General features: G+C 35.8%; 3 protein-coding genes across 8 annotated transcripts; 1 reads left to right on the forward strand and 2 right to left on the reverse strand.

Moving 5' to 3' along the window:
* Window positions 1–5,965: 5,965 nt before the first annotated feature.
* Window positions 5,966–22,917, forward strand: LOC110800448 (nuclear intron maturase 4, mitochondrial-like). 6 transcript variants are annotated; one of them, XM_056835323.1, is made up of 8 exons: window positions 5,966–6,200; window positions 8,218–8,340; window positions 13,609–13,872; window positions 14,035–14,672; window positions 14,772–16,467; window positions 17,279–20,069; window positions 20,571–20,719; window positions 21,153–22,917. In XM_056835323.1, the coding sequence occupies exons 3-5, from the start codon at window positions 13,767–13,769 to the stop codon at window positions 16,365–16,367; spliced, it is 2,340 nt and encodes a 779-aa protein (XP_056691301.1). In that variant the 5' UTR covers window positions 5,966–6,200; window positions 8,218–8,340; window positions 13,609–13,766; the 3' UTR covers window positions 16,368–16,467; window positions 17,279–20,069; window positions 20,571–20,719; window positions 21,153–22,917. The 6 variants fall into 6 exon arrangements, with proteins under 6 accessions (XP_056691301.1, XP_056691300.1, XP_021861447.1 ...); XM_056835322.1 differs by having other exon boundaries at window positions 5,967–6,200; window positions 14,035–16,467; window positions 17,279–19,609; window positions 19,786–20,069; window positions 20,228–20,719; XM_022005755.2 differs by having other exon boundaries at window positions 5,967–6,200; window positions 14,035–16,467; window positions 17,279–18,071; window positions 19,316–20,069; window positions 20,228–20,719.
* Window positions 19,363–21,896, reverse strand: LOC110800450 (cation/H(+) antiporter 15). The gene is made up of 2 exons (XM_022005758.2): window positions 21,129–21,896; window positions 19,363–20,673 (listed from the first exon to the last, which is right to left on the reverse strand). The coding sequence occupies exons 1-2, from the start codon at window positions 21,894–21,896 to the stop codon at window positions 19,363–19,365; spliced, it is 2,079 nt and encodes a 692-aa protein (XP_021861450.2).
* LOC110800449 (putative disease resistance protein RGA4) lies at window positions 21,989–24,378 on the reverse strand. The gene is made up of 4 exons (XM_056834264.1): window positions 23,196–24,378; window positions 22,863–23,026; window positions 22,064–22,812; window positions 21,989–22,004 (listed from the first exon to the last, which is right to left on the reverse strand). Exons 1-4 carry the CDS (start codon window positions 24,376–24,378, stop codon window positions 21,989–21,991), a joined length of 2,112 nt encoding a protein of 703 aa, XP_056690242.1.
* Between the last annotated feature and the right edge of the window lie 307 nt (window positions 24,379–24,685).

Consider the following 24,685-nt stretch of genomic DNA (forward strand, 5'->3'; position numbering starts at 1 on the left):
GTAATTATATTACATACAAGTACAACTACATCAACTTAACAGTTACTATATGATCTTTGCAATAACTATGTCGCATTTATTAATAATTATATTGTTAAAATTTACTGTATGACTAGTAGAGTAACTATATTTCATATAGTAAACTATATCAACGTAAGAGTTGCTATATAGACCGCGGATTTTTTAGATCACGTAAACATTGCTTGTCCATTTCCGCAAATATGATTGTGCAGGGGTGTGTAGGGTGCTCTTGGTGCACTGGTGTCCAAACAACACGCGTCAAATATAAAACGCGGATTTCTTATTAAATCTGGAGAAGAAAAGAACAAACGTTGTTTTTTTGTTAAAAAAAAAGAACAATGACTGTTATGTTCTATTCTGGTATATGCTCTGTTCTATTCAACTGTGTTTTATTATGTTCTTTTGTTTTTGCTCTTTTTTGCGGTTATATCTTCTTGTATTTTTCATAATTATGAAATCAGAATTTGTGAAGAGGAGAGAGAAAATGTGAAGAGGAGAGAGAAAATGTGGTAAACTGTAAATTTAATTTTGGAGAGAGAAAGTAATGGAAAATTCTCATATATTGGTTGATTTTTCTACTTCAATATCAAATTCTACTGATTCTTCTTCTTCAAATTTGACTTCCTCAGCTGATAATTAGATTTGTGAAGGTAATTTTTCAATTTTTTTTAATAACGAATTACATGTTATGATGATTTTGATTTCGCAGTTATCGTGTTTTTTTATTATTTAGATCAGTTTGATTTCTCAATTACTTTGATTAATGTATTTAGATTATATACTTTGATGATTTTGATGATTATGATTTCGCAATTTCGCAATTATTTCGCAGTTCTTTTGGTACTGGTTTGAAATTCTTTATAGTTGTTCGTTTCTCTATCTTAATATGTTCGTTTAGGCTTTGTTGTTGTACTTTTATGTACTGGTAATGTTCTTTTTTATTAGTATTCACGCAGATTTTGAATGTTCTTTGCTTTTACTTTTGTTGTCCTTTCTCATATGTTTTTTTCCCCCTGCAGTTTTCTGTTTTTTATTAATTTTGAGTTTTTTGTTCTTTTATTTATGGTTTATGTTCTTTTTAGGTTTTTCAACGTTTTTATTTTTATTTTTTCAAGTATTATTATCAATATTTGATTATCTTGTTATATTTACCCTGCATTGTTCTCATGATGTTCTTTTTATAAAATTTTAAATGAGAACGAATATGTTCTTTTCATATTTGTACCAAAAAAACAAGTGCACCATTCTGATTATGAACACTGCTTATATTTCTTCTCCTTCCTTGCAGCTCCTCTTTTTTTTATGTATCTTTTTTCATTTTCTATATATATAATATTTCTCCTACTGAATTCAATCATTTCTCATTTTAAAACACATTTTAGAGAGAGAAAGGGGAGAGGTTTTATTTTCTCTCAACAAAAGAGAGATTTTATGAGAGAGAAAGTTCGAAATACATTTTCTCCTCCTTCTCTCTCTAACATGTGATTTTAATTGAATTTCGTTTATCGAAAACTAGCTAATTAAGCAAAATACTAGTTTAATTTCGCTAGTTTTTGTATCTTTTTATCGATTCAAGGATATTGATGATGTTGATGAATGGGCATCGGGTGATTAAGTTACACTTCCTTGTTCTTATTTCTATGTTCTTTTTAAATTCTAATGTTCTTTTTTATAACATATTATTTCTGTGTCATCAGCATTGTTTGTTCTTTTATATCTTCACTAATAATTTTTCTTTTACATATTTTGTTGAGTTATTTTTGATAAATAAAATAACGAAATTAAAACACATTTTTAATCTTAAAAATAAATTGTATTAGAAGTACAATAACTACTTTTAAAAGAACATACATATAATTCTTTCTTTGAAATATAATTTGCGTCCTTCCAAGTATCGTCGTTTTATTAAAAGAACAAAAAGACCTTTTAAAAGAACATTAATCTTAAAAATAATGTTGTTCTTTTTTCCAGACTTTGTGGTTCTTTTTCATTTACATTCTTTAAATAAAATTGTTCTTTTGTTGTTCTTTTACTTTTGTTTATTGTTCTTTTCTTTTACTTTTGTTGTTCTTTCTCATATGTTGCTTTTTTTCCCCTGTAGTTTTCTGTTTTTATTAATTTTGAGTTTTTTGTTCTTTTATTTTTAATGGTTTATGTTCTTTTTAGGTTTTTTGTTCTTTTATTTTTTAATTTTTCAAGTATTATTATCTTGTTCTATTTATCCTGCATTTTTCTCATGATGTTCTTTTTATAAAATTTTAAATGAGAACGAATATGTTCTTTTCATATTTGTACCTTTTATCTGATTGGTTAATATTAGTGTTTTACTTGATATGTTCTTTTCAGGTTTTTGTTAATGTTCTTTTAATTTACGTTATTATGTTCTTTCTGATTTTTTGTTTTTTTCCTGTTGCACTTTTCACATGATGTTCTTTTTGAAAAATAGTTGTTCTTTTTATAATTTACCAGGAGAGAGAATATATTCTTTTCGTTTTTTACCTTTTTTCTTTTTTTAACATTAGTGTTCTTTTCAGGTTTTGGTTAATGTTCTTTTCGTTTACTCTATCATGTTCATTCTGATTTTTATTTATTTATTTATTTATTTTCTGTTGCATTTTTCACATGATGTTCTTTTTGAAAAATAGTTGTTCTTTTTATAGTTTATCAGAAGAGAGAATATATTCTTTTCGTTTTTTACCTTTTATTTGGTTTTCTAACATTAGTGTTCTTTTCAGGTTTTGGTTAATGTTCTTTTCGTTTACTCTATCAAGTTCTTTCTATTTAGTTTATTATGTTCTTTTTTGTTTTTTTGCGTTTTTTTTAATATTTTTTGCGTTTTATATTAGTGTTCTTTTTGGTTTTTTGTTAATGTTCTTTTAGTTTACTTGTTAATGTTCTTTTATGATTTATTTTCTCCGTTTTTTTTTTTGCGTTTTTTTTTTGTTGCGTTTTATTGTTATTTATGTGCGTTTTTGGACAGGTGCACCTAGAGCACCATGCACAATCTGAGCGTTGGTCCATGTCATTTTTAAAAGCTGTAAAATAGCTAAAATATCCTGGTGCACACCTGGTCCATACAAGTGGGATTGTCCGCCCAAAGCGAACACATATTCAAGCTCACACTCATCTCACGCATTTCCCCTCCTTGCGCCGCCCGACCGTCGCTGCCCCACCTCACCCCACTGTCGCCGTCGCCGTCACCGTCACCGTCACGCCGCTTCCAGGTAGCTGTCACCTCCTCTCTTCTTTCTCTCCCCTTTTCTATTTAATTCAATATCAAACAAATAAAACTCGATGCTGCTATTCTGCCGCGCCGCTGCAGCTCTTCCGTCGCTGCTGCCGGCGACGTCAGGTTTCCGGTGGCAGCAACCTTTTCCCTTATCTTGATAGATGATGATTATAATTTTCCTAAACATCAAACCCTAACTATTCAATTGGATTTATATTTTATGATTTTCTTAGTTTCAAAGTATATAATCTAACTCTAATTAGTTGAATTGAAATTAAAGTTTAGAATTATCAGTTCAACCATGATAGAATTCTATTGAAGTACTTAAATTTCATTAAATTTCCTTACTTTAAATTATGGATATCATGAAATTAGTAGGTTGTTTTATTGAATTATAATAAGTTTTTATTATTTGATACGGAGTATGTTTTAGAATGAAGCTTTTTTAAGCATTTTTCAGATAATTTTAGAATGGTTTTAGAACTTATATTTCCAAAGATTAAATAAAATGTGGCTACTTCAATACTTTAAGCATACATCCATATGTTTTAGTAAGTTTATATTTTCAGATTTAATCATTTAAGTATACTCTTATATTAGATTATTTGAATGTTAAATATTATTTTAACCTAGGTTGCATGGAAATGGGAAACGGAAACGGAAGCGGGGAAACGGAGATACGGGGAAACTTCAAATTTCAAAATTGTAAAATACGGGAAAACGTCTTAAATAAATAAATAGCTAGCTTAGGACTCGTGTAACGCACATATGAAATTAAAATTTGTTTACGGAGTATTATAATTACTCGTAAATAATATTATAAATATGAAATATTTTTAATGAACTAATATTTTGTTACGACGTAGTAAAATTTTGAATTTGTATAAGACACAATTAGTTCAAAGTGGTCAATTAAACATGAATTTTAATACGTACGTAAACTACAAATTGAACATCGTATTTTTAATTTATTTTCACTTTTTTCGGGAAAATTGAATAGAAATTATGTTTAATAATAAGTTAAGTTTAAGAATCATAAGAGTTAAATGATTTCTCTAAATTTTTATATTGCAGTTGAAATTCATTTGTTAAGATTGTAAAATTATATATTTTTATGATAGTAATTAGTAACATATAAACCAATATTAGAAAATCAATAATAATAGTGCAGTGTATAATTTGTAATTTTTTCCATGTTACGTGATTGATATTTTTCATATTAATATTAGAAAATCAATAGTAATAGTGCAGTGTATTATTTTTGATTTTTGCCATGATAAATAAAACTCGTAATATTACTTGTAATATACTCCGTATATTGTTCTATGATATGGAAGGAAACAAATTATAAAATTTATAGTTTTTAAAAGTTTCTTTAATGGAGTAGAGATTATAAAATTAAATTAAATTAAATTAAAAAATAAGAGTCAAAAACACATCGAGAGATGACATGCGTCAATCATGATGTGTATTTTAGTATATAGTTATTGAAGTTATTGATTGATTAAAAAATATATATTTAATTAGATAATAAAAAAATTGTTAATTTACATATGATTAATTATTAATGAATAAATTTTAAACTTTAAAAATCAATTTTTAAAATGTTATTACGATGTAAAGTAATGAGAAGAGGTAAAATAAATAAAAATCCATTGTCATTGTAAACACAAATTTAACGTCAAAGTTTTGTATACAATGTTCTAATTAGTGACATTTATGATACTTTTAATGCATACAGTCATATCCATATTTTGTTGACTATTCAGTTAGACCCCGTTTGGTTCGACCACATGTATAAGGTATATGTTTGAGTATTAAACCCATGGGTTTATAATCAACGATACATAGAAAATCATAACTTATTCAACCTGTTTGGTAAAATAAATTTAGAATTTAATCCTACCGATAATATACTCTCATACTCCTTATTCTCATCTTTTAGTTTTTTACACCTTCCCCTCCTCCTTCTACTTAAAGATGTAAGGAAAAAAAACTAAATTCAATAAAATATAAAAGGCAGACATTATATTTTGATATATGACACCATCTCCACCACAATCGCTCGCTTTGCTTCAACTTTAACCATCACATTCTTCTGTCACTAGACGAAATTTGATTTTTGGTGGTTGTTTTTTTTTACAATTGAAGCTACAAATCTAGACTTCAACGTCCAAAATTTCGACGATTAACAATATATCTAGGTATTTTATTCAAAGATATGTTTAGTTAAATTATTTTTCAGTATTCTAATTTCGTCATTTTGGGTTCTTACGGGGGTGTTGATGGTGGCGTTAGGTAGCATTGGCGATTTGATGGCGAATCGTCAGGGTAGTAACTTTGTAGTATAATTTTTATGCTATTGATTTTTGGGTAGCTTGGGCTGCGGCGGTGGTGGAGTAACATTAGTTAGGCTGTCATGGTGTTTGTTTGATCGAGTGTACTGTCGATTATATTTTCAGTTAATATATATACCCACCTCACCCTTGAGTATGAGAACTCGATACCATATAGGTTTTGAAGGTGGGTCCCTAAATTTTAAATTTACTCCTATAAAAATAGTTAACCAAACATCAAGTATGGGGTTGGATAATTTCAAACACGATTTCAAAATATGATAAACCAAATACACCCTTAATGATTTAATTTTCATTTGTCTACTTGGGCCAGGCCCAAATTTGTAGCACGGTTTCGAATATAGGCTATGCAAGTGTGAAATACAGAGTAACTGAGATTTTCTTCAACCTATCTTCTTCAACCTAATTTCAGTTTTCTGACGGAAAATTTTTCATACAATCAGCAAGTTTGCTTGGGAAACGTGAATATTAGATTGAAGTCTCGTTTCCCATTCGTTTCCGGGATGAATTCAGTTTCAAACACGTCTCTATTTTTCTGAAACGGTTTCGGCGCGCGTTTCCCGGTTTCCCCGTTCCAGGACGTTTCGGAAACGGTAAGTCGTGATTTTTTGGCGTTTCCGTGCTTCGTAGAAAACTGATTAGTTTTGAAGCTCTACACTTATGGTAGAAAGGTAGTTATTATAAAGTGTAAATGATAAGTTGTTAATTATGAGTAGAACTATACTGTACTCAGTACTATGGTATTGTAGCTTAATGAAACATTCTTATTTCACATTTTCTTTTCCGGAAAAGAGATTGAGATAAGTTAGCCTAAGAATTTAGTCTGAACATTGTAGTTAATTCCTAAGGCGAAGACTAACTCTCCCTTTATTCTTATAGCTTTCGATTTAACATAGAAATAGAAGAACGAGTTTGAGGATAGAGCATCCAAAATTGTGCTCAATGTTTACTCAAGGTAAACCCATGGACACCTCCTTCGTTCATAACCTTTGAATTGTGCCAATGACTTAAATGCAAATTTCTACATTTTACGATATTAAGCAACCTCTCTTATCAAAGTTTTAAACTTTGGGTTTTCTAATGTGTTCAGTTACATCGGAGAAACTTTTTGAGTGTTGGAGATTTGAGTTTAAGGTGATTGTGGGATCTATTGATTGATTCTCGCCGTATGTGGCAATTTGAAATTAGTTATCGCCGTATGTGGCAAGATGGTAAACCATCCTCATATCTGGTGTGACTCTTCAGGGACTCTCGGGTCACAATAAAAGCTAGAGTTGGGGTGTGTGCACACTAGAGGTTATTGAAATTAGTTGGCCAACGAAGATTAGGTCTCCCGGGTCTATTTATTGTTCAGTAGATTGTCAGGGACTCCCGGATCTACTTAGAATGGAGAATTACGGGAATTAGGAATATATGAGATAATGTTTATACGATTAGAGAAGAGCTCAAACAGAAAACCATTAGTAACCCTCAAATGATCACTTAACTATTAACATAACCCAATTTGTTTTATATTTTATTATTCAAAGTTATTTGGGAACGATGTCTTGAATTTCATGTGTACTCTTTAACTTGTTTATGCTTATATATTTAGGCTTATATGATTTTTTAATATTTATTTTACTAAGTGGAGTGGTGGTTACCAGCTTTGCCGATTCTTTTTCTTTGTTTGGTGTTTGTTTTATTGTTCTCCCATTTGGGATTGAACCTGCGACGACCCATTTTATTATGGTGAGCAGATGACTATTACAGTATGTTGAGTTCATAAGTTGCTTCGAATGAGTATGGCGATAATAGAAGTAAATGATTTATATGGGGTTTTCAATCGTAAATTCTTAATAGTTAATTTAATTTAGAAGGTTTATATATTTGTCAAGTTTTAATTTAGCTAATGTAGAAAGGTTTGTAATCTTGATTATCTTTTATCGATCTTTAGATTTGTAGCCTTGCGTTTGTCCTTAGGTGAATGCGGAGGTAATACTCCGATTCTTTGTTGTTGCTTCCAACTATGTTTACAAAAATATATAGGTTTGTAAATCCCATTTTTGGATGGATGTTGGTTTTATTTGAATTTATTTCGGGTTTTAAATAATCCCAAATCTGGATTTGTTCGATTTACAAAGGAAACTTTGCCGAATTTTATACTCAAAATAATATTTTAAGTAATATTTTAATAAGGTCTAGAGCTGGGGTATTGTAAATAATTTCTCCTCTCTGTCACTCAATTCTAATTCCTTCCTCTTTCTACTCCTTTTCTCTCTAATTTCTTTGTCTGTGTATAAGAAATTTATGTCACTCTCTCATTCAATCATTCTTTTCCAACCTTTTCCATGGAATAATGATGTTGTTTAATCGAGTATGTAGTCGATTAATTTATCAACTTTTCAATTTTGTGTTTTGATGTTTCCAAATTTCCAAAATTTAATTGTTTTGTGAGTTGCTTCACTGTTGTGTTGTGCTATGGTGATAAATTGATTGTGTGACTGGAAATATTAATTGGAAAAATGAAATTATTGATTACAAATTGGTAATCCGAAAATTGGCAGGCTAATTAGTGATTAGTTGGGGAAATGCACTTTATGTGAAATTACTGATTATTGATTATTAAAGTTGGCAGGAACCAGAAAAATGCAGTGGATGTGAAATTATGCTTATAAGGATTGACGGATTAAAATTTACAAGTTGATTACAAGTTGTGAAGTTGCTTAGATGCTTACAAATTACTAATTACAGGTTCGTTACATCACTTCCTCCTTTTTGTTTTTTTGGAATGCAGTTGATGTGGTGTATATGGCTTCTAAAAAGCAAAGTCTCCAGTTTTGTAGTAGCAGTAGGACGTCTCTAGGTCTTATAAGTTTGTTATAATATATGGACGTCTATTTTTTTTTTTTGATATTTTTTTTGCTGTACTCGTTTCTTGTTATTTGATTTTGCCGTTTACCGTCTTGTACCCGTCGTGGTACTTGTCCCTGTACCCGTTTTAGTGCTACCTAGGCGGCTAGTGCTTACCATACTTAAATCCCGGACCCGCCATTGAACCCAAACCCAACCGGGCACTCAATTTGACAGGCATGACAACTATAGTTATGACTTGTTTTATGGCAATTTCGTTGCTGATAATAGTCATAAACCGGGCCCTTCAAAAAAGCTTTAGCCTAAAGAGCCTAAGTTTTTTGAGAGAGGAATCTTTATCAAGCAATTCATTTTCTAGTCGTGAATATAATTTTCGAGGTCGTATAGCAATTACTAGATTGAAGAAGTATTGGCTCTGGAGCTTACACCATGTTTTGATCCCATTCTCCTATGAGTCCGAGATGTCATATTAGGTTGTTACTTTGGAGGAAGAAATATATTTTTGAATTGTGTTGAACTCTTACAGAACTTTTAGTTGACGAGGGGAAACTCGCTTAGCTGTTGGAGAGTTGGTCACTCATCTGACTGACATGTGAGTTTTGTTTGTGATATCAGTTGCTGATTCCTCAGAGCATGTGTTTTGTATATCTTTTTGTTTTCACTTTCTTTCTTAATTGATGCAAAATCAATGATTGCATTTTTTCATGTTTTGGATTTTTCATGTGTTTTGTATATAATTCATGCGAAAAAGCCATAAAGCCAGGAATCCAAATTCTTTGCCACATAGTCAATTAGCATAATTTAGTATACATACTATGCGATGCGTGCTCCCTAGCTGCTCCCGAACCGAACAAGAACAAGTATAATAGTCCAAGTGTCGTCCCTCCGTAGATAGTCCACTACACGTCCGGATCCGCCTTAGATTCAACCGACTAGAATATTCTCTAAGGTTTTATGTGCACTCGGGAAACTCACAATACTTGTGATAGACAATTGTAATTATAATAATTGATGTATAAATTGTAATTATGAACCACATATTTATAGGGTGGAAATAGGGACTTAAAATTCTACTAGGAATTAATTAACTAATCCTATTAGGACTCTAGTTAATTAGTAGCATTAGAATTTTAGGATTAATTAAACACTAAGTGTTTCAGATTTATCCCAAAAGTCTAAGCTTAGTAGAAATAGGAAAACCGATTTCTTAAGGCTCAAGTACGCTGGCGCGCGCCCCAGTCTTGGCCCAAGCGAGTGCTCACTGCACGCCTTGGCCCATTGCTTCGTTGTTGGTTGTCGCTTGCCCATCGCACAAAGTGCCAGCACCATTGCTGGGCGCTTGGCCTAGCGCTGGCGCGGGGCCTTGTGCTCGGCGTTGGCACTGGGCCTTGTGCCTGACGCTGTGCGTGTGGCCTTTGCTCGTCGAGCGATGGGTCAACTCGCTTGCCGGCTTGTCGCTCGTCGCGCTTCCGATTCGTTTTCCAATTCTGGAATTTATTTCCGATTTGAATAATATTTACGTTTCCGTTAATATTTTCGATTCCGGCAATATTTTCCGATTCCGATAATATTTCCGATTCCGGCAATATTTCTACTTCCGATAATATTTTTCGATTCGAACTATATTTCCGTTTCCGGATATGTCTTCGACTTTGATAATATTTATATTTCCTTCATGAACCATATTTCCGTTTCCGGCAATATCATCATTTTCGGCAATACCCTTTATTTACCTTGTGATGATTTTAGCTCCCACTGGAACCAAGATCTATCATTTCTGAATGACCATAAATAGAATACTTAATGAATATTATATTCACTTAAATACTTGATCTGTTTACGTACTATTTGTGTGACCCTAGAGGTTTAGTCAAGAGTAAGCTGTGGATTAATATTTAATATTATTAATTCCACTCGAACTGAAGCGGCCTTTAGCCAGACATTCAGATCACTTGATCTCACTGAATTATTAACTTGTTAATAAATACTGAACCGCATTTATTAGACTTGGCATTAAATATATTAAATGGAAACTTGGACCAAGGACATTATTTCCTTCAAGTAGGACCCACTTATGACTTCCTAACACAACTCGACCCAACCCAAATATTCCTTTGATGGGTTGTGGGTCGAGTTTTTTTGAACACAACTCATTTTGACCCACCCCACTAACCCGACATGATCCACCACTGCACACCCGACCCACTTAACCCAGTCCACAAAATCAAGCCCACCCACCACACGAACACGAACACGACCCACCCAACCCACCATCCTCAACCCGGATTTTTGACTGATATTTGACGAAAAAACGGATAGTTTAATAACTTTTAATCTTAAATTTTAATACTAAAAGGACACCAACTCACCAAGTTACCAATTGGCATTGGGCCTTTGCCAGTTTTAGCCTTTTAGGGTTAGAAACTTGCCCGTACAACCCTATAAAATATAAATAGGAGAAAGACTTCACATTGTATCCGCCGTATTCACTTGGTAGATTAATGAGTCTGCTACTCATAGTTTAATCCCTGTTACATATGCTAAGAATAAGCTTTATGCTTATTTTATTAACACCCCTAATTCTGAATGGAATTGCGATCAGGACATGCTCCGCCATCTCCACAACTCCTTTCAAACCATTTTATTGTATTTGACTAACAATCTGGGAACAATTTTTATGTGTTAGAAGTATTTATATTCATTATTTTTTAAGGTATTCGCTCTTTAATTTGTACGAGTAATTAATTTTGTAGGCTATTAATGCATGTGACTCTTTTATTTTATTTTCTAAATATGTCTAATTATTTTTGTTATTTTTTTAATGCTCAACTGCTTAAATAATATTCTAGACCCAAATAACCCGCACAATCCAACTCAACCCACGACCCATATAACCTATGACACAACTCATACTATGTCCACTTTTTCTGACCCAACCCGCGACCCACTATATTGACTATCTCTATCTCTATTACATAAGGGAAGAGGGGAGGGTTATTTACGTAATCACGCTTTTGGTGTCCCCAACGTAAAAGACTAAAACACCCTCTATAGTTTAGCAATTTAATTTCAGTTATAAAACACCTAAATCCATGAGCAGTAAATGACTAAATTAAAGAGCAATAAAACGCCCAATCATCCGTAATTGACGGTCAGAAATTTATGGCAGTCAAATATCAATTTAGAAGTTGAAGTCACTCATCCCACATCGTAAAAGTGAGAGAAGAGGCCAAACCATGTTGTATAAAAGACAAATGAATCATTAGCCTTCCCCACGCAGTGAGCACAAAATTGATCGGCTTTGGTGGTGCTGCTGCTAGCGGTGCTGCTGCGGCGGTGTTAGAGATTTGGCTCGATTCAATTTCAAGCTATGATTTTGGGGTCGTAATCTATGATTTTGGTTGTTTATTCTCTAATACTCCGCCGGCCATTGAAGATATAATCAATGGAGCTTAGAAAAATTGCTTGCTCGGGTTAAATTAGGGGATGTTCGGGAATGCTTTGGATTCCTGTTTCCTGTTTTGATTTGAGATATTGTAAACAAAACCGCGGAAAACACGAAACTAGGTTTTAATTTTTTTTGTTTTGTTTTTTTCCCTTACCCCATTACCCCACCAATGATCTTTTGGCTCCCCCCGGTTATCGCCAAAAATGGTGACGGCAGCTTCGTCGTGCCGGCACCATAAAAAATGGCGATTTTTTAATCTCCACCCAATTGTAATCATAACAGCCCAAATTAAACCTCAAATTTAAAAGAAGGAATGATGATCAGATTCAGAAAAATAGCCATCAGGTAATTTTCATAAAGTTTTTTGCTTCGAATCTTTTTCAAGTTAATCTCAAACTTACTAAACTATGGTGAATTGGTGATAAATTGATGGATTTGGATAAAGAAACTTTTTCATTTTTGGTTTTAAGGAAGAAATGAAAGGCATACTCCGTAATTTTATTATTGAAAAGGAGGTTTACATGCAGCCTGCACTCTTTCTTTTGAAATACAAGTGTTAGCATGCTCATAAGTTAGAATACAGGTGGCTTGAACCTTAGTGGGTACATGATGAGTTGATGAAAATCTATACTTTTAACAAAATTTTATAATTTAATTTTGAGGGAGCCTAAAACCAAAACTTTCAAGTACTCCGTGTATTTTCGTTTCAATTTTGAAAAAGGAAAAAATAAAACAAAATTGGATTTGAGTTTTAAAAAAACTAAAAATTAAAAACTTACAATGATGCAGAACAATCCCTTAATTGATAATTTTGTTAATTGGTTGTTGCAAACTCACTGTAGTGGAAAGAGGGAAAGGAAATGTGGGAAAGGAGGAGAGAGAAAATGAAAGAGAGGGAGGTTATTTGGTCCATTTCAGTAATTGTTTGTGTGTAAACACAAATTAGTTAAATTTAAGTGATTACAATTGGAATTTTAGAGGATTAATTAAGTAGATTTCAAATAATGATTAAGAAATGAATAAAATGACTAATTAGTGACCTACTAACATGCATGACTATGACGTGGGTCTAATAATATTTATTTTCACCAAAAAAATAATAATTAAACAATGGCCTACTAATTTTTATATCATCGATACCATCGGCATCGAAATCTACGAGTTGTATTTAGAGCCAGAGCCAGGGCCAGTCCTAACATTTTAGAAGCCTGGTACGAAACGTTAAAAAGAAAAGGAGCCTTTAGTGCAACTCCAATGGATAGCTATAATGTGGTGTAACTAAATTTGCCACATTAAATTTTTAGCTACAATGTTTTTAAGTTACAAAGTGTACTCTGGTTTTTATGCTTTTATTTCTTTACTTTGGTACTACTCTTTACAATTGGTTTTTCATCACGTAAAGACATGTGTATATATCCGTATATTGTTGCACTGTTTAGATATTTTTAATATAGACATGTCAAATTTGTTTATATAAGCTTTATGATCGAACATTATTTCTTGCCTATTATTTGAGGGGATTAAATGTAATATAATACTAATACAATATTTAGTTTTTAAATACCCGCACGCATCGCGTGCATACAATTTAAATTCGAGCAATTTCCAAGTCATTCAATTTCGAGCATGAATCCTATGACATTGACTACCGTATGCTTTAAAACTTATTTCGGATACCATTCAAATTTGGGTTGTTTCAGGGCTTCAGGCTTTACTTCAAATTTCCAATAGTCCAACCCCCACAAAATAGGCAACCTTCCAGAAATTCTCAGAGTTCTCACCCCGGATTTTAATTCGTATTGCAATAAAATCCATCCCCGTTGTTTTTGGGTATCGTTTTACCTGATTGTTTTGACTAATGTGGTTCCTGAGGTTCTTAAACTTCAGCAGAAAAGGGTTTTTCTTTCATGGTTTTTCTACTGCAAAAGCTTCTGCAATCAATACTCAATTGCGCGCTGCTCCAAGTAAGTAACTTTTGATTATTTACACATAAAATTTATCATTTTATTTTGTGGCAAATGATAATTGTTGTTGCTTTTCAATACTTTACTTAAATTTTAGTAGTACTATCTTTAATGTTAGTGAAATTTGCATCATATGGGTTGTTTGTTGTTGAATTGGGTCAGGATTTTATCTGGGTAGAACTGCTCAAGCTTATTTATCAACCCTTCAAGAAGCCAAAAATGATGTTGAGAAAATGCCATTAGCAAAGAGTTTAGCTTCTCTGGTTGTTGAATCTTCACCTCCTGGTGATGTAAAGGACACTGATAGGCCTGAAATGGGTAGAGTTGGGATGAAACGGTTATTCGAAATGCGTGTAAAGAAGAGAGTTAAGCAGCAATATATGAATGGGAGGTTTAGTGACCTTTTTATGAAAGTTGTTGCTGATCCTAAGACCCTTATGGATGCTTATAATTGTATTAGAGTGTGCTCAAATGTTGATGTCGCGACATGGGAGGATTCAGGCATTTGTTTTGAGTCCTTGGCGGAAGACCTTGCAAATGGGAGGTTTGATGTAGAAGCTAATACGTGTACAGTCTCGACAAGGGGTGGTACTAGAAAAGAAGTCCTTGTCCTTCCTAATTTGAAATTGAAGGTAGTTCAAGAAGCATTAAGAATAGTTTTGGAAGTTGTTTATAAGCCTCACTTCTCTAAGATTTCTCATGGTGGTCGAAGTGGAAGAGGCCACTTATCAGCTTTTAAGTACATTTGCAAGGAAATCCCTGATCCTGATTGGTGGTTCACTGTGCTTGTTAGCAAGAAGGTAGATTCTGTAGTACTTGCTAAACTGATCTCAACCATAGAGGATAAGATTGAGGACCACCAATTATGTGAGATGATCCGAAACATGTTTGATGCACAGGTACTCAATGTTGAATTTGGAGGCTTCCCGAAAGGTCAGGGCCTCCCTCAAGAGGGAACATTATCCCCTATATTGATGAATATTTATCTTCGCCTGTTTGATGATGAGTTCCACAGAATGTCAATGAGATATGAGGCTCTTGATTCCAGTATTGAGCTTGATGAAAAACAGCCTCAGTCAAAGTTGAGAAGCTGGTTTAGGAGGCAAATAAAATGTAGTGCTGGCAACCCCAAAGGTTGTGAGAATTCTGGTGTTAGAGTTTATTCTTGTCGCTTCATGGATGAAATATTTTTTGCTGTTTCTGGTCCCAAAGAGGCTTCACTTTCATTAAAGTCCGAGGTGCAGAATTACTTCCAGGATTGTCTTCATTTAGATGTCAACAGAAATATGGAGATAGTATCATGTAATCATGGCCAAGGTGTTCGTTTTGCTGGTGCATTACTTATTAGAACCATTAAAGATAGTCCAGCAGTAAGAGCTGTTCACAAGCTGAAGGAAAAAGTGAAAGTATTTGCTTTGCAGAAACAAGAAATTTGGGATGCTGGGACAGCGAGAATAGGTAAAAAGTGTCTGGCTCATGGTTTGAGGAAGGTTAAGGAGTCAGAGATAAGGCATCTTTCTGACAATAACTCTTGTTTGAGCAAAATATCTTGTTACCGTAAGTCTGGCATGGAAACCGATCACTGGTATAAGCAGTTAATAAAAATTTGGATGCAAGATTTGGAGAAAAATGCTGCCACCAGCGAAGAATATATCCTATCCAAGTGTATTGCTGAACCTGCACTTCCACCATCTCTGCTGGAGTCATTTTATGAGTTTCAGAGACGTGTTGAAGAATACAATTCTTCTGAAACTGATTCCCTTCTTTCTCTTTTGCCAAGTTCCGGTTTGTCTCAACAATGTGAGACTATCACAAAGGTTATAGCTCCTGTCAATGTCATTCAGAAGCGTCTGTTACGGTATGGACTGGTCAGTGACAAAGGATATTCCCGTGCAGTTCATGCTCTCATTTTACAGGATAGCAGCCAAATAATTGATTGGTTTTCTGGCATTGGACATAGATGGCTGAGATGGTGCAACGAGTGTGAAAACTTTGGCGAGTTAAAAATTATTGTCTCAGAACAAGTTAGGAAGTCTTGCATCCGGACACTGGCACTAAAATATAGAATACATGAATCTGAGATAGAGAAAAGTTTTGGTTCGCAGCTGAGCAGCATGTTGCTCAGCCAGGATGCAGAGGATGGAATATGTGAAGATATGTTGGATACTTGTAGTCTTGATAATGACGAGGCATTGATGTATGGAATTTCTTACAGTGGGTTGTGCCAACTGTCTCTTGCCAGGATGGTGAGCTTGTCCAGGCCTTGTAACTGTTTTGTTATGGGTTGCTCAGCTGCAGCACCGTGTGTTTACATTCTTCATGTTATGGAAAGGCAAAAATTTCCTGGCTGGAATACGGGATTTTCAAGTTGTATTCATCCCAGTTTGAATAAAAGACGCATTGGTTTGTGTAAGCAGCACCTGAAAGACTTATATCTAGGTGAAATATCACTCCAATCTATTGATTTTGGTTCATGGAAACGATCTATCAGTTGAAAAAGGCGGTTTGCCTACAGAAAATGGCTACCCTTTTAACAATACGTTCAGATTGGGAAGCACAAAGGAGGTTGAGTTTTGGGAAAGCTTAATGTCCCAGGTATGTGTTCTGGCTCAGTCGATTTACTTTCATTGCATATTTGCCGTCATATTATTTTACTTTATATTGTTGAAAGTTTACCTCAGTTACTGAATCACTTCTTCTTGCAACAACAATCTGTACATGTTATACTACCTTTTGTTAGGCCTCGATCACCCACCTTGCCGGGTCACACACCATCAAGACTCCACATTAGTATGATATTGTCCGCTTTGGGCCTAGCCCGCACGAATTAGTATCATATTGTTGCATTGGAGAATCATGATGTCTTGGTTTCTTGCTTGACTTCTCACATATGATATCATATTGTGGAGTGTGAATGTTTCTAAGACCAATCCTAAGTACTTATAAAACCCTTCTAAAGTTGGGGCTAACTAGAAAACCGGTGGTTCCAAAGAAGAAGAAAAAGAAATAAACCAAATAAAAACATTCTACTGAAAAACTACTTGGCAATAGAAAATTATAGTACTGCAAAATAAAAAAAATTGTGATGTAGAGAGCTCAGTTTTTGGACCTGTGGGTCCCTTTGTATCTCCTTCTTTTTTCTCTTTGAAGGTGCTATTAGTGTCACTCAAAGAGTCAAGTATTCATAGAAGTCTGCTTGTGTTTTTAGAAAACTACTTGACATTGATCCTATATTATCCCATGTGGTTATCGGTTTCATTGGAGTTTATATTTGTGTAAAACCACCTTTCAGTCCTCAAAATTTACATTATCATTTGCTGGCCTCTGAATTGAAGTATGATTTATTCTGTGTTGTATCATAATTCTGTTTTTGAATTTTTTAGCTTAAATTGCTTTGATTCAACAGAATGGAGGAGGAGAAATCCATTTTGTTGAAGTTGAATCCTTCCCCGGAGCCATTGTGTCTGGCACTTAGCAACCGTATTAGCAGAGTCGAGTCAGAGCTGGGACCAAGCACTTTATCACCAATCATGGCTTCTATGAGTGTTGGGGATACTGATTGCCTTTCATCGAGTCTTTCTTTGTTCTTTGTGAAAAGCTGCAGTCAAGTAATACATTTGTTCAGCAGGATCAAACAAATGTTATTGCTCAAGAAGTTAAAGAATCTGCTGATGCTTCTTCCTCGGCACCTGCCAAACTGTGGTGGTGATACTCAGAAAATATTTGACAGTGCTGTCATATTTTCAAGGTTTGCTGACAAACACCGGTGATGCATTTATCAGTTAAAATCCAGAGTTGCTGGAAAATTTGGTGTCTATATATGATGTTGAAAGCACCTCGCCGTATATTATTTTGATAACAAAAGGGCATACTTTAGTTCTAGAATCAGACAACAGCATGAGCAACACCTTGCTGGGCCATCCAGATTCCAGAACAAGTGTTCGCGGGTGTATGTTTTTGAAGACTTGTATGAGGTCCAATCAGGATCTGAAGGGCGATTGTATAGTTTCAACTTTCAAGGTGAAGAGGAAATTGATGCTGGTGGCCACACACGAGAGTAGTACCAGTCATTGTCAAGGTTTATCATTGATAAGGGAGCACTACTATTCACCACAGCTGGTAATAATGCAATCTTCCAGCCAAACCCTAATACTGTCCACCGGACTGAACGACTAAGTACTTCAAATTTGTTGCTTGTGGTAATACTTCAAAAACAACCTACAGTTCCTGTTTTTATTTTGATTCTTGAATTTGTCGGTCTTCATTATATCACGCATTAAAAGAACTCCATAGGTAATGTTGCTTGTCCAAAGTTGGTTGATACCCTATTAGGTAACTTTTATGGTTGAACTTCTTTTATTTTTTAGGGTTCTTTTATTTGCTCACTTTATATTTCTGTTGGCTGTTGATTTTGCTGGAGATTTGACTAATTTTTTCGCCTAATAATTAATTTGGCCAACTGTAAGAAGCAGTTGAGTTACCCATTGGCCATCAGTAATTAGGTAAGATCTATACTTTTAATGGTTTATCTTCTCCTATTTTTCTCTCTATCTATTTTGCTTGATTTAGTTGCTTATTCTTTTATAACTCACAATATGGTCCTAGGTCCTTCACTGCAGCAACCTACGACAATTAATCATAATTTGGTGCGGATTTTGTGTTCATCGGATATCTTTAATTCTAGGGTTCTTTATTGCTTAATTACATGATTCAATTCCTTTTTATTCGTAAGTTTCATTTATCGTTTGTTTGCTTATTAGGTATATTTGAACATCACAAATTCACAACTTTGAAATGAAAATCTTTTGTTACGGTTTGAATATTATGTGTGAATGTATAGCGGGTTTATTGTTGCTGGTGTGGAGTGGGATCGGATTAACAGAGCAACGTCCTGATTTTTGTATATTAAAGTCAAGAATCTATCAAGTAGTTCTCATACTTGCGGTTTTATAGCTTGCTTGATTTGTCCATAGACTCATGTTTTTGAATGATGTTACTAACTGGCACGACCAAGCCACTATTATGTTTAAAGGGGGAATATGACTTTGCAAAAAGATTTGTGTATACTGTTTATTCTATAAGATAAATAATATGCAAATGTCTGTCAGTACATCAGTGCGTGGCCGCTAGACTAACCATCCACTCTTGGCATAGCTTTGTTTGTTTGCTTTGAGAAGGGTATGGTGCACCAAGGCATATGTAACCAAGGCCTTGATATATTTGTTACCGGGAATTCTTGAATGAGACTATTTCAAAATATTTAATGTGAATAAAAAGGAGTTGTAGGCAGAAGTCAAAATCATAAAAACTATTTCTTTGAAAAAGAGAAAATAAAGGTCACATATTTTGGGGAGAGGAATTGGGTGGGTGGATGGGAGGGATCCTATTCCTGCTAGAAAATGCTGCAATAAATTGTTCTCATTGCTTCTTATCAAATGTTCAGGCATTGTTTCTGCTTTGAGAGTGGTTTCACTAGGTCTTGTCTACAGTTTAGAGATTGAAGGCATTCTGGCCCTTTCCTGGTTGTTGTCTTTGCTGGTGTAATCCTGCGTTTAATTGCTCATCAAGATCTGGAGCAGTGGGGCTGTCAGGAGTTGCTGGAGACTCATGTTGTGGCCCTAAACCAACATATTGTTGCACCACTAGAACAGAGCTTGTTGCTGCAAAATCTGATGATGCTAACATGTCCCCAATTGCTCCAAGTTCAGGACATTCACTCCAATCTGTTAGACCGGCTGTAAGCGGTGATATCATGCCTTGTCCTCTTCCCACTATGTATAGATCGTGAACAGTTTCTATTGCTCTTATTGAAGCCACTGTTTCTTCCCCATTGTTTACAATTCTCTCCGTGTATGTGATTGATTCGCTGTTGGTTGTCTTCGATCTGAAGTCATTGATATATTCTTCATCCAGTTGCTTGTCTTGTTCGGCATCAGTTATCACAGTCAGCACTCGCGGGTCCCCAGGCTCACGACTTGGCTCCACGGTTGCTGCTCTAGAAGCATCATCACCTGGTATGAATCGCATTACAGTTACAGTGATGGTTGGATGTTCTGACATCCTCAATGCATATGCAAGTGCCTCCCTGTCATCAGGCCCACCAAAGAAGAGCACTGCTATGTTGTGTGACACCTGGTTTGCAGCCAAACGGGTCGACCCACTTAGCCCTCTATCAACAAGGATCCCAACCGAGCAAGGTGCGTTGGCTAATAAATTCTGGTTTATAGTTCTAAAAGCTGGATTTGTTGATTCCATTCCCCCATCCACAGTTTGTTGCTTATGGAAGGGGATAATAATAAAGGCCACTCGTTTTTCCTGTGCTAAATGACAAATATCTTCATGCATTGAGTTATAGGGAGAAATGGCTGTCAAAGGCTGAACCGAGACAGACCCAGTTAGAGCATGCTGCTCATAATTTTCAAAGGCATTGATGATATGATCTGATTGAGCTTGTGTTCTGTTGAGAGCTGGTCGACCTGACTTTCTGGTATTGTGCACTATGAGCATTGCTGATGCTCGCCCTGTTAGTTCTACTAAATGTAGCACGTACACACATATTGGGGATCTTCTGGTTGGGTGGCTGGCTTCCAGTAGATTTATTATGGTCGGCACATTCCTTGGTGTGTGAATGCAAGTCAATACTTTGAGTTCTGCGTCTGGTTTTGATTTCTGTATGGTTCTTCTCTTGTATGCTACAGATCTTCTTGCTGGCCGGTAAATAGCGGTGACCAGGGGAGCAATCAGACCAGTCATTATCAATGCTGATATCACCATGATCGAAAATGATGCATCATCTATTACCTGCAATAACATTATTGATCTCAGAAGACGAAGATTTATCAAAGTGGTAATACTTCTGTTGTTATTAATACAATTACTTTCAATACGGTCATCAGAATGTATTTGCTGCAGATCTTTGGTTTTTAAGATCTGTATTTTTTTCTTCTTCTAAGGCTCCGTTTGGTTTGGTGTAAAATGTTTTAGTGTAAAATGATTTTCCATGGAAAACATTTTCCAAAGGAAATGAGGGGAAAAAGGGAGAGGGGGTAAGGAGGAAAGGTGGAAAAGTGGGTTCCCTCCCTTTCACATGGAATACGTTTTTCCACCTTTGAGGGAGTTGTGGAAAATTGTTTTCCACCCCTTGTCAAATCAAACAACGTAAAATGATAGAAAGGGGGGAAAACGTTTTACACCCTACCAAATGGAGCCCAAAATGAAATAGGATGAGTAAATAAATTATCAAATGAATTTCTGACCTTTTGGTCCTTTCCAACGTTTAGGACGATCATTTCAACAAGACCTTTGGTGTTCATGAGCAAGCCGAGGGTGATTCCTTCACGGATTGGCATGTTGTAGAAGTAAGCGACAGCAGTGGTGCCAGCAACCTTTCCAGAACAAGCCAATATGATGACAAGCATCAGATTACGCCAGACTTTAAAGTCGCCAACTTGACGAACATCAGTCTTAAGACCACTGATGGCGAAAAACAGAGGAAGTAGAAGTCCTGATACAGAATCTTCAAGCTTTTCAATAAGGGTTACACCTAAAGGTCCATTTGGGATGATAAGTCCAAAAACAAAGGCCCCAAACACAGAATGTGTTCCTATAGCATCAGTAATAAACCCTGATATCATAACCCCTGTGAGTATAAGGCATATGTAAAAATCACTGAACGGTTCACCCTCAGGTGTACGACGGACCATCCACATGATTGCGGGTCGAACCAAGAAGATACACACCACCACAAAGGCGGCACTCGAGAGAATCACCCAGACTGAAGTCAAACTCGAAGAGCTGGTCTCGGCTAGGGCTATGGCTAAGGCTAAGAGCACCCAAGCACAAATATCATTGACAAGTGCTGATGACATGGCAATTCGACCTATCTTGGTATTGATAAGCTTGAGCTCTGCAAGAACACGAGCTAGCACAGGGAAGGCGGTAACAGCGAGAGCGACACCAAGGAAAAGCACAAAGGTTCCAGGGTGGGTGCTATCAGAAGAAATTAACCTCAGAATTGTTTCCATCAATACATATGTATTCCAGAGCTCCCAGGTACCAGAGTTCAAGAGACCTGAGATGAGGCAATCGACTAAATGGTGGGAGGTGTTGGCATCTCTCACATCCTGCGATTTCTACAGACACGAGGTTAGGGAATGAACAAGGAAATTCATCCATCCCCCACCTCGGGAACCTTGCTCCCCTCCACCCCTCAATTTGTAGCCTTTTGAGAGACGGTGGGGGCTGTAAGCAATTCAGAGCCAACTCATCTTCTACCTCGTCAGATTTACAAGCTAGTTCCCCATTCCGCAACGCCCACCATGTTAATTCCAGGCTAGTTAGCTTCTTTCCCCTCAAAGTTTCCCCTGTGTCTACTGATACAGCTTTCCTATCATGTTCTGAAAAGCGGATTTTTAATTTTCCAGCAAGATCATTCAAGCTAGCCAGTGCATCTAACCCTGTATATTCTCCGACAGCAAATAAGTCCAATGTTTGAAGAGTTGTTAATAGCTCAAATCCAGGCGGCATATCAATCAATGCATTAGAACTTCTGAAATGCAAGTGCCTAAGGCTGGTCAATTTATGAAACCCCCTTGGAAGTTCTCTAAGCCACCGGCATTCTCGGAGATCCAATGTCTGCAAGTTCCGTAGCCCCGTGATGCATTCAGGAAGAGTATTAGACGAGACACTGAGTCTTAGATACCTTAAGTGCTTCAGACCCCTTATGGAATCTGGAAGGTTATCACTATCTACCCGGGGCAAGTCCAATGCGCGTAAGCACCTCAAACTTGAAAAGATTTCATTAATATTTGGTACATAAAATGAAAGGCTGTAGGTGGTCAGAAGAAGAGAACGGATTTTCTTTGCAGCTAGCAACCATGGAGGAGGATTCCATGTTGAATCAGCAGTAAAGCTTGCATGCCAAACAGTATTATCAATGATCTGTAATGTAGGTTTATCTACAAGACAAGAACACAACAATATCCTGCAACCTTTTTGGCCAAGTCATTCATCAAATCGTGCATTTTGCAGCTTATTATCTCTCCATACTCATTTCTACTAACGTCTTGAAAAAAAGATCTCCTCAGTAGATCCATGAAGTATCCATTACCAACATCCTCTGGAGTTTCATGATTCCTCAATGGCTTAAGGAAGCCTTGGGCCATCCACAGATAAATCAAATCCATTTTTATTGAACTCGCAGCCCTTAGCAAACAGTGAACAATAAGCAAAACATTGCTTTAAGTGTGGCGTTAAGTGATCATAGCTCAACTTCAAAGAAGACATAATGCTGGTTTCACATTGTTCTATCATGCAAAGCTCACTTTCCTTGAAATTCTCCCACTCTTGCTCCGTATCTTTAACATAAAGAAGACCAGCAATAGTCCTTATAGCAAGTGGAACATGGCCACATTTTCTAACAATCTGTTTGCCAATGCTGGTCAGATGCTCATTATTCCCGTCTTGTCCCTGCTTAAATGCAAGGCTTTTAAACAAAGTCCAGGACATGTCTTCTTGCAGGACCCCTAATTCATAGGGTTCAACTGTACCCATGTTATCAGCCACCACTCTAGATCTAGAGGTCACAATTAGTTTGCTACCCCTTCTACAGCCACATAGCAAACGCCTCAAACACAACCATCTCTCTCGATCTTCATCCCAATCATCCAATACAAGCAGGAATTTCTTATCATTGACAGCTTCCCGAAGGCCACATTGAAGCTGCTCCATGTTCAGCTGATGGCAATCACTTCGATTTACGGATTTCAGAATATTTCTTGCTACCTCTTCCAAACTGGAGACTTGAGAAATGCAAGCCCAAACTTTAAGCTCAAAATGCTTTTGAATATTATCATCATTAAAGACAAGTTGAGCGAGAGTTGTTTTTCCTAACCCACCAATCCCAACAATCGGGATAACTGAGATACTTCCTCCTTCAATATCACAGTCTAAAATCATTGCTGTAATTTCCTTTTTATCAGCATCTCTCCCAATTACCTCTTCCTCCAACATGAAAGAGTGTGTTTCTCTCCTACTCACCAGACTAACAGAAGGCTGTACATCAACAGAATGCACTATCAGGTTTAGGCAGTGCATTTCGGATGTAATGGCTTTCAACTCCTCCATACTAGCTTTGCCTTCTAAAGCCATCTTTTTATTTACTTTAAAGGGACTTAAGCATGAAGAACAACCATGCAGCGGTTTTGTAAGCTTACCTCTAGGAATTTTCTCATTGTCTTGATCAGCCACAACGACCTCTTCGAACAAGTCTTCCAGTCGGTAGAATACTTGCTTGAGCCTTTTCAGCCACAGCTTTATCAAAGCTTCATTTTCTTCTTCTCTTAGCCTCTCTGCATCAAGAAGCCGAGCTTGGATCATCCCCATCAATTGCTCTAACTCTTTTAGTTTCTTTCTCCTATTGAAATAAGGCGCTATATCCTCAACAACTGATTCCCCGAGATATTCAAGAAGCTTCACAACTACATCGGATACTATGGCTTCTGCCATATCCCCCCCCCCCCCCCCCCCCCCCCCCTTTCTTTTTCACATATAATTTGTTATATGTTAGATATCCTCGGAGGTTATGCACTCCGTAACATAAATGAAAACAATATACTATCAGCCAGGCTGACCTTTCAGGCTTGCAAGGTCAGGTATTAACTGTATTGAAAATACAGTTCAAAAAACACAAGGAAAAAATCTTGATGAAACTCAGATCAAATACTCAATACATAAATTTTCATTGGTACTTTTCTGAAGAAGCTTCAACTGGTGATGATAAACTAAACCAACATGGCAATAAACAATTTCATTC

Source organism: Spinacia oleracea, chromosome 1 (assembly GCF_020520425.1).
Source record: "Spinacia oleracea cultivar Varoflay chromosome 1, BTI_SOV_V1, whole genome shotgun sequence".
NCBI classification, from domain to species: Eukaryota; Viridiplantae; Streptophyta; class Magnoliopsida; order Caryophyllales; family Amaranthaceae; genus Spinacia; species Spinacia oleracea.

What these genes read in the sequence shown, in the direction of transcription:
- LOC110800448 (XM_056835321.1), top strand. Translation starts at nt 13,767, where the DNA reads ATGTGGTTCCTGAGGTTCTTAAACTTCAGCAGAAAAGGGTTTTTCTTT. An exon ending in TCAATTGCGCGCTGCTCCAA is followed by an intron (nt 13,873 to 14,034) that starts GTAAGTAACTTT and finishes GAATTGGGTCAG; the next exon opens with GATTTTATCTGGGTAGAACT.
- LOC110800450 (XM_022005758.2), bottom strand. Translation starts at nt 21,896, where the DNA reads ATGGAAACAATTCTGAGGTTAATTTCTTCTGATAGCACCCACCCTGGA. An exon ending in ACGTTGGAAAGGACCAAAAG is followed by an intron (nt 20,674 to 21,128) that starts GTCAGAAATTCA and finishes ATGTTATTGCAG; the next exon opens with GTAATAGATGATGCATCATT.
- LOC110800449 (XM_056834264.1), bottom strand. Translation starts at nt 24,378, where the DNA reads ATGGCAGAAGCCATAGTATCCGATGTAGTTGTGAAGCTTCTTGAATAT. An exon ending in GTGGGAGAATTTCAAGGAAA is followed by an intron (nt 23,027 to 23,195) that starts GTGAGCTTTGCA and finishes GGATGGCCCAAG; the next exon opens with GCTTCCTTAAGCCATTGAGG. An exon ending in TGAATGACTTGGCCAAAAAG is followed by an intron (nt 22,813 to 22,862) that starts GTTGCAGGATAT and finishes CCTACATTACAG; the next exon opens with ATCATTGATAATACTGTTTG.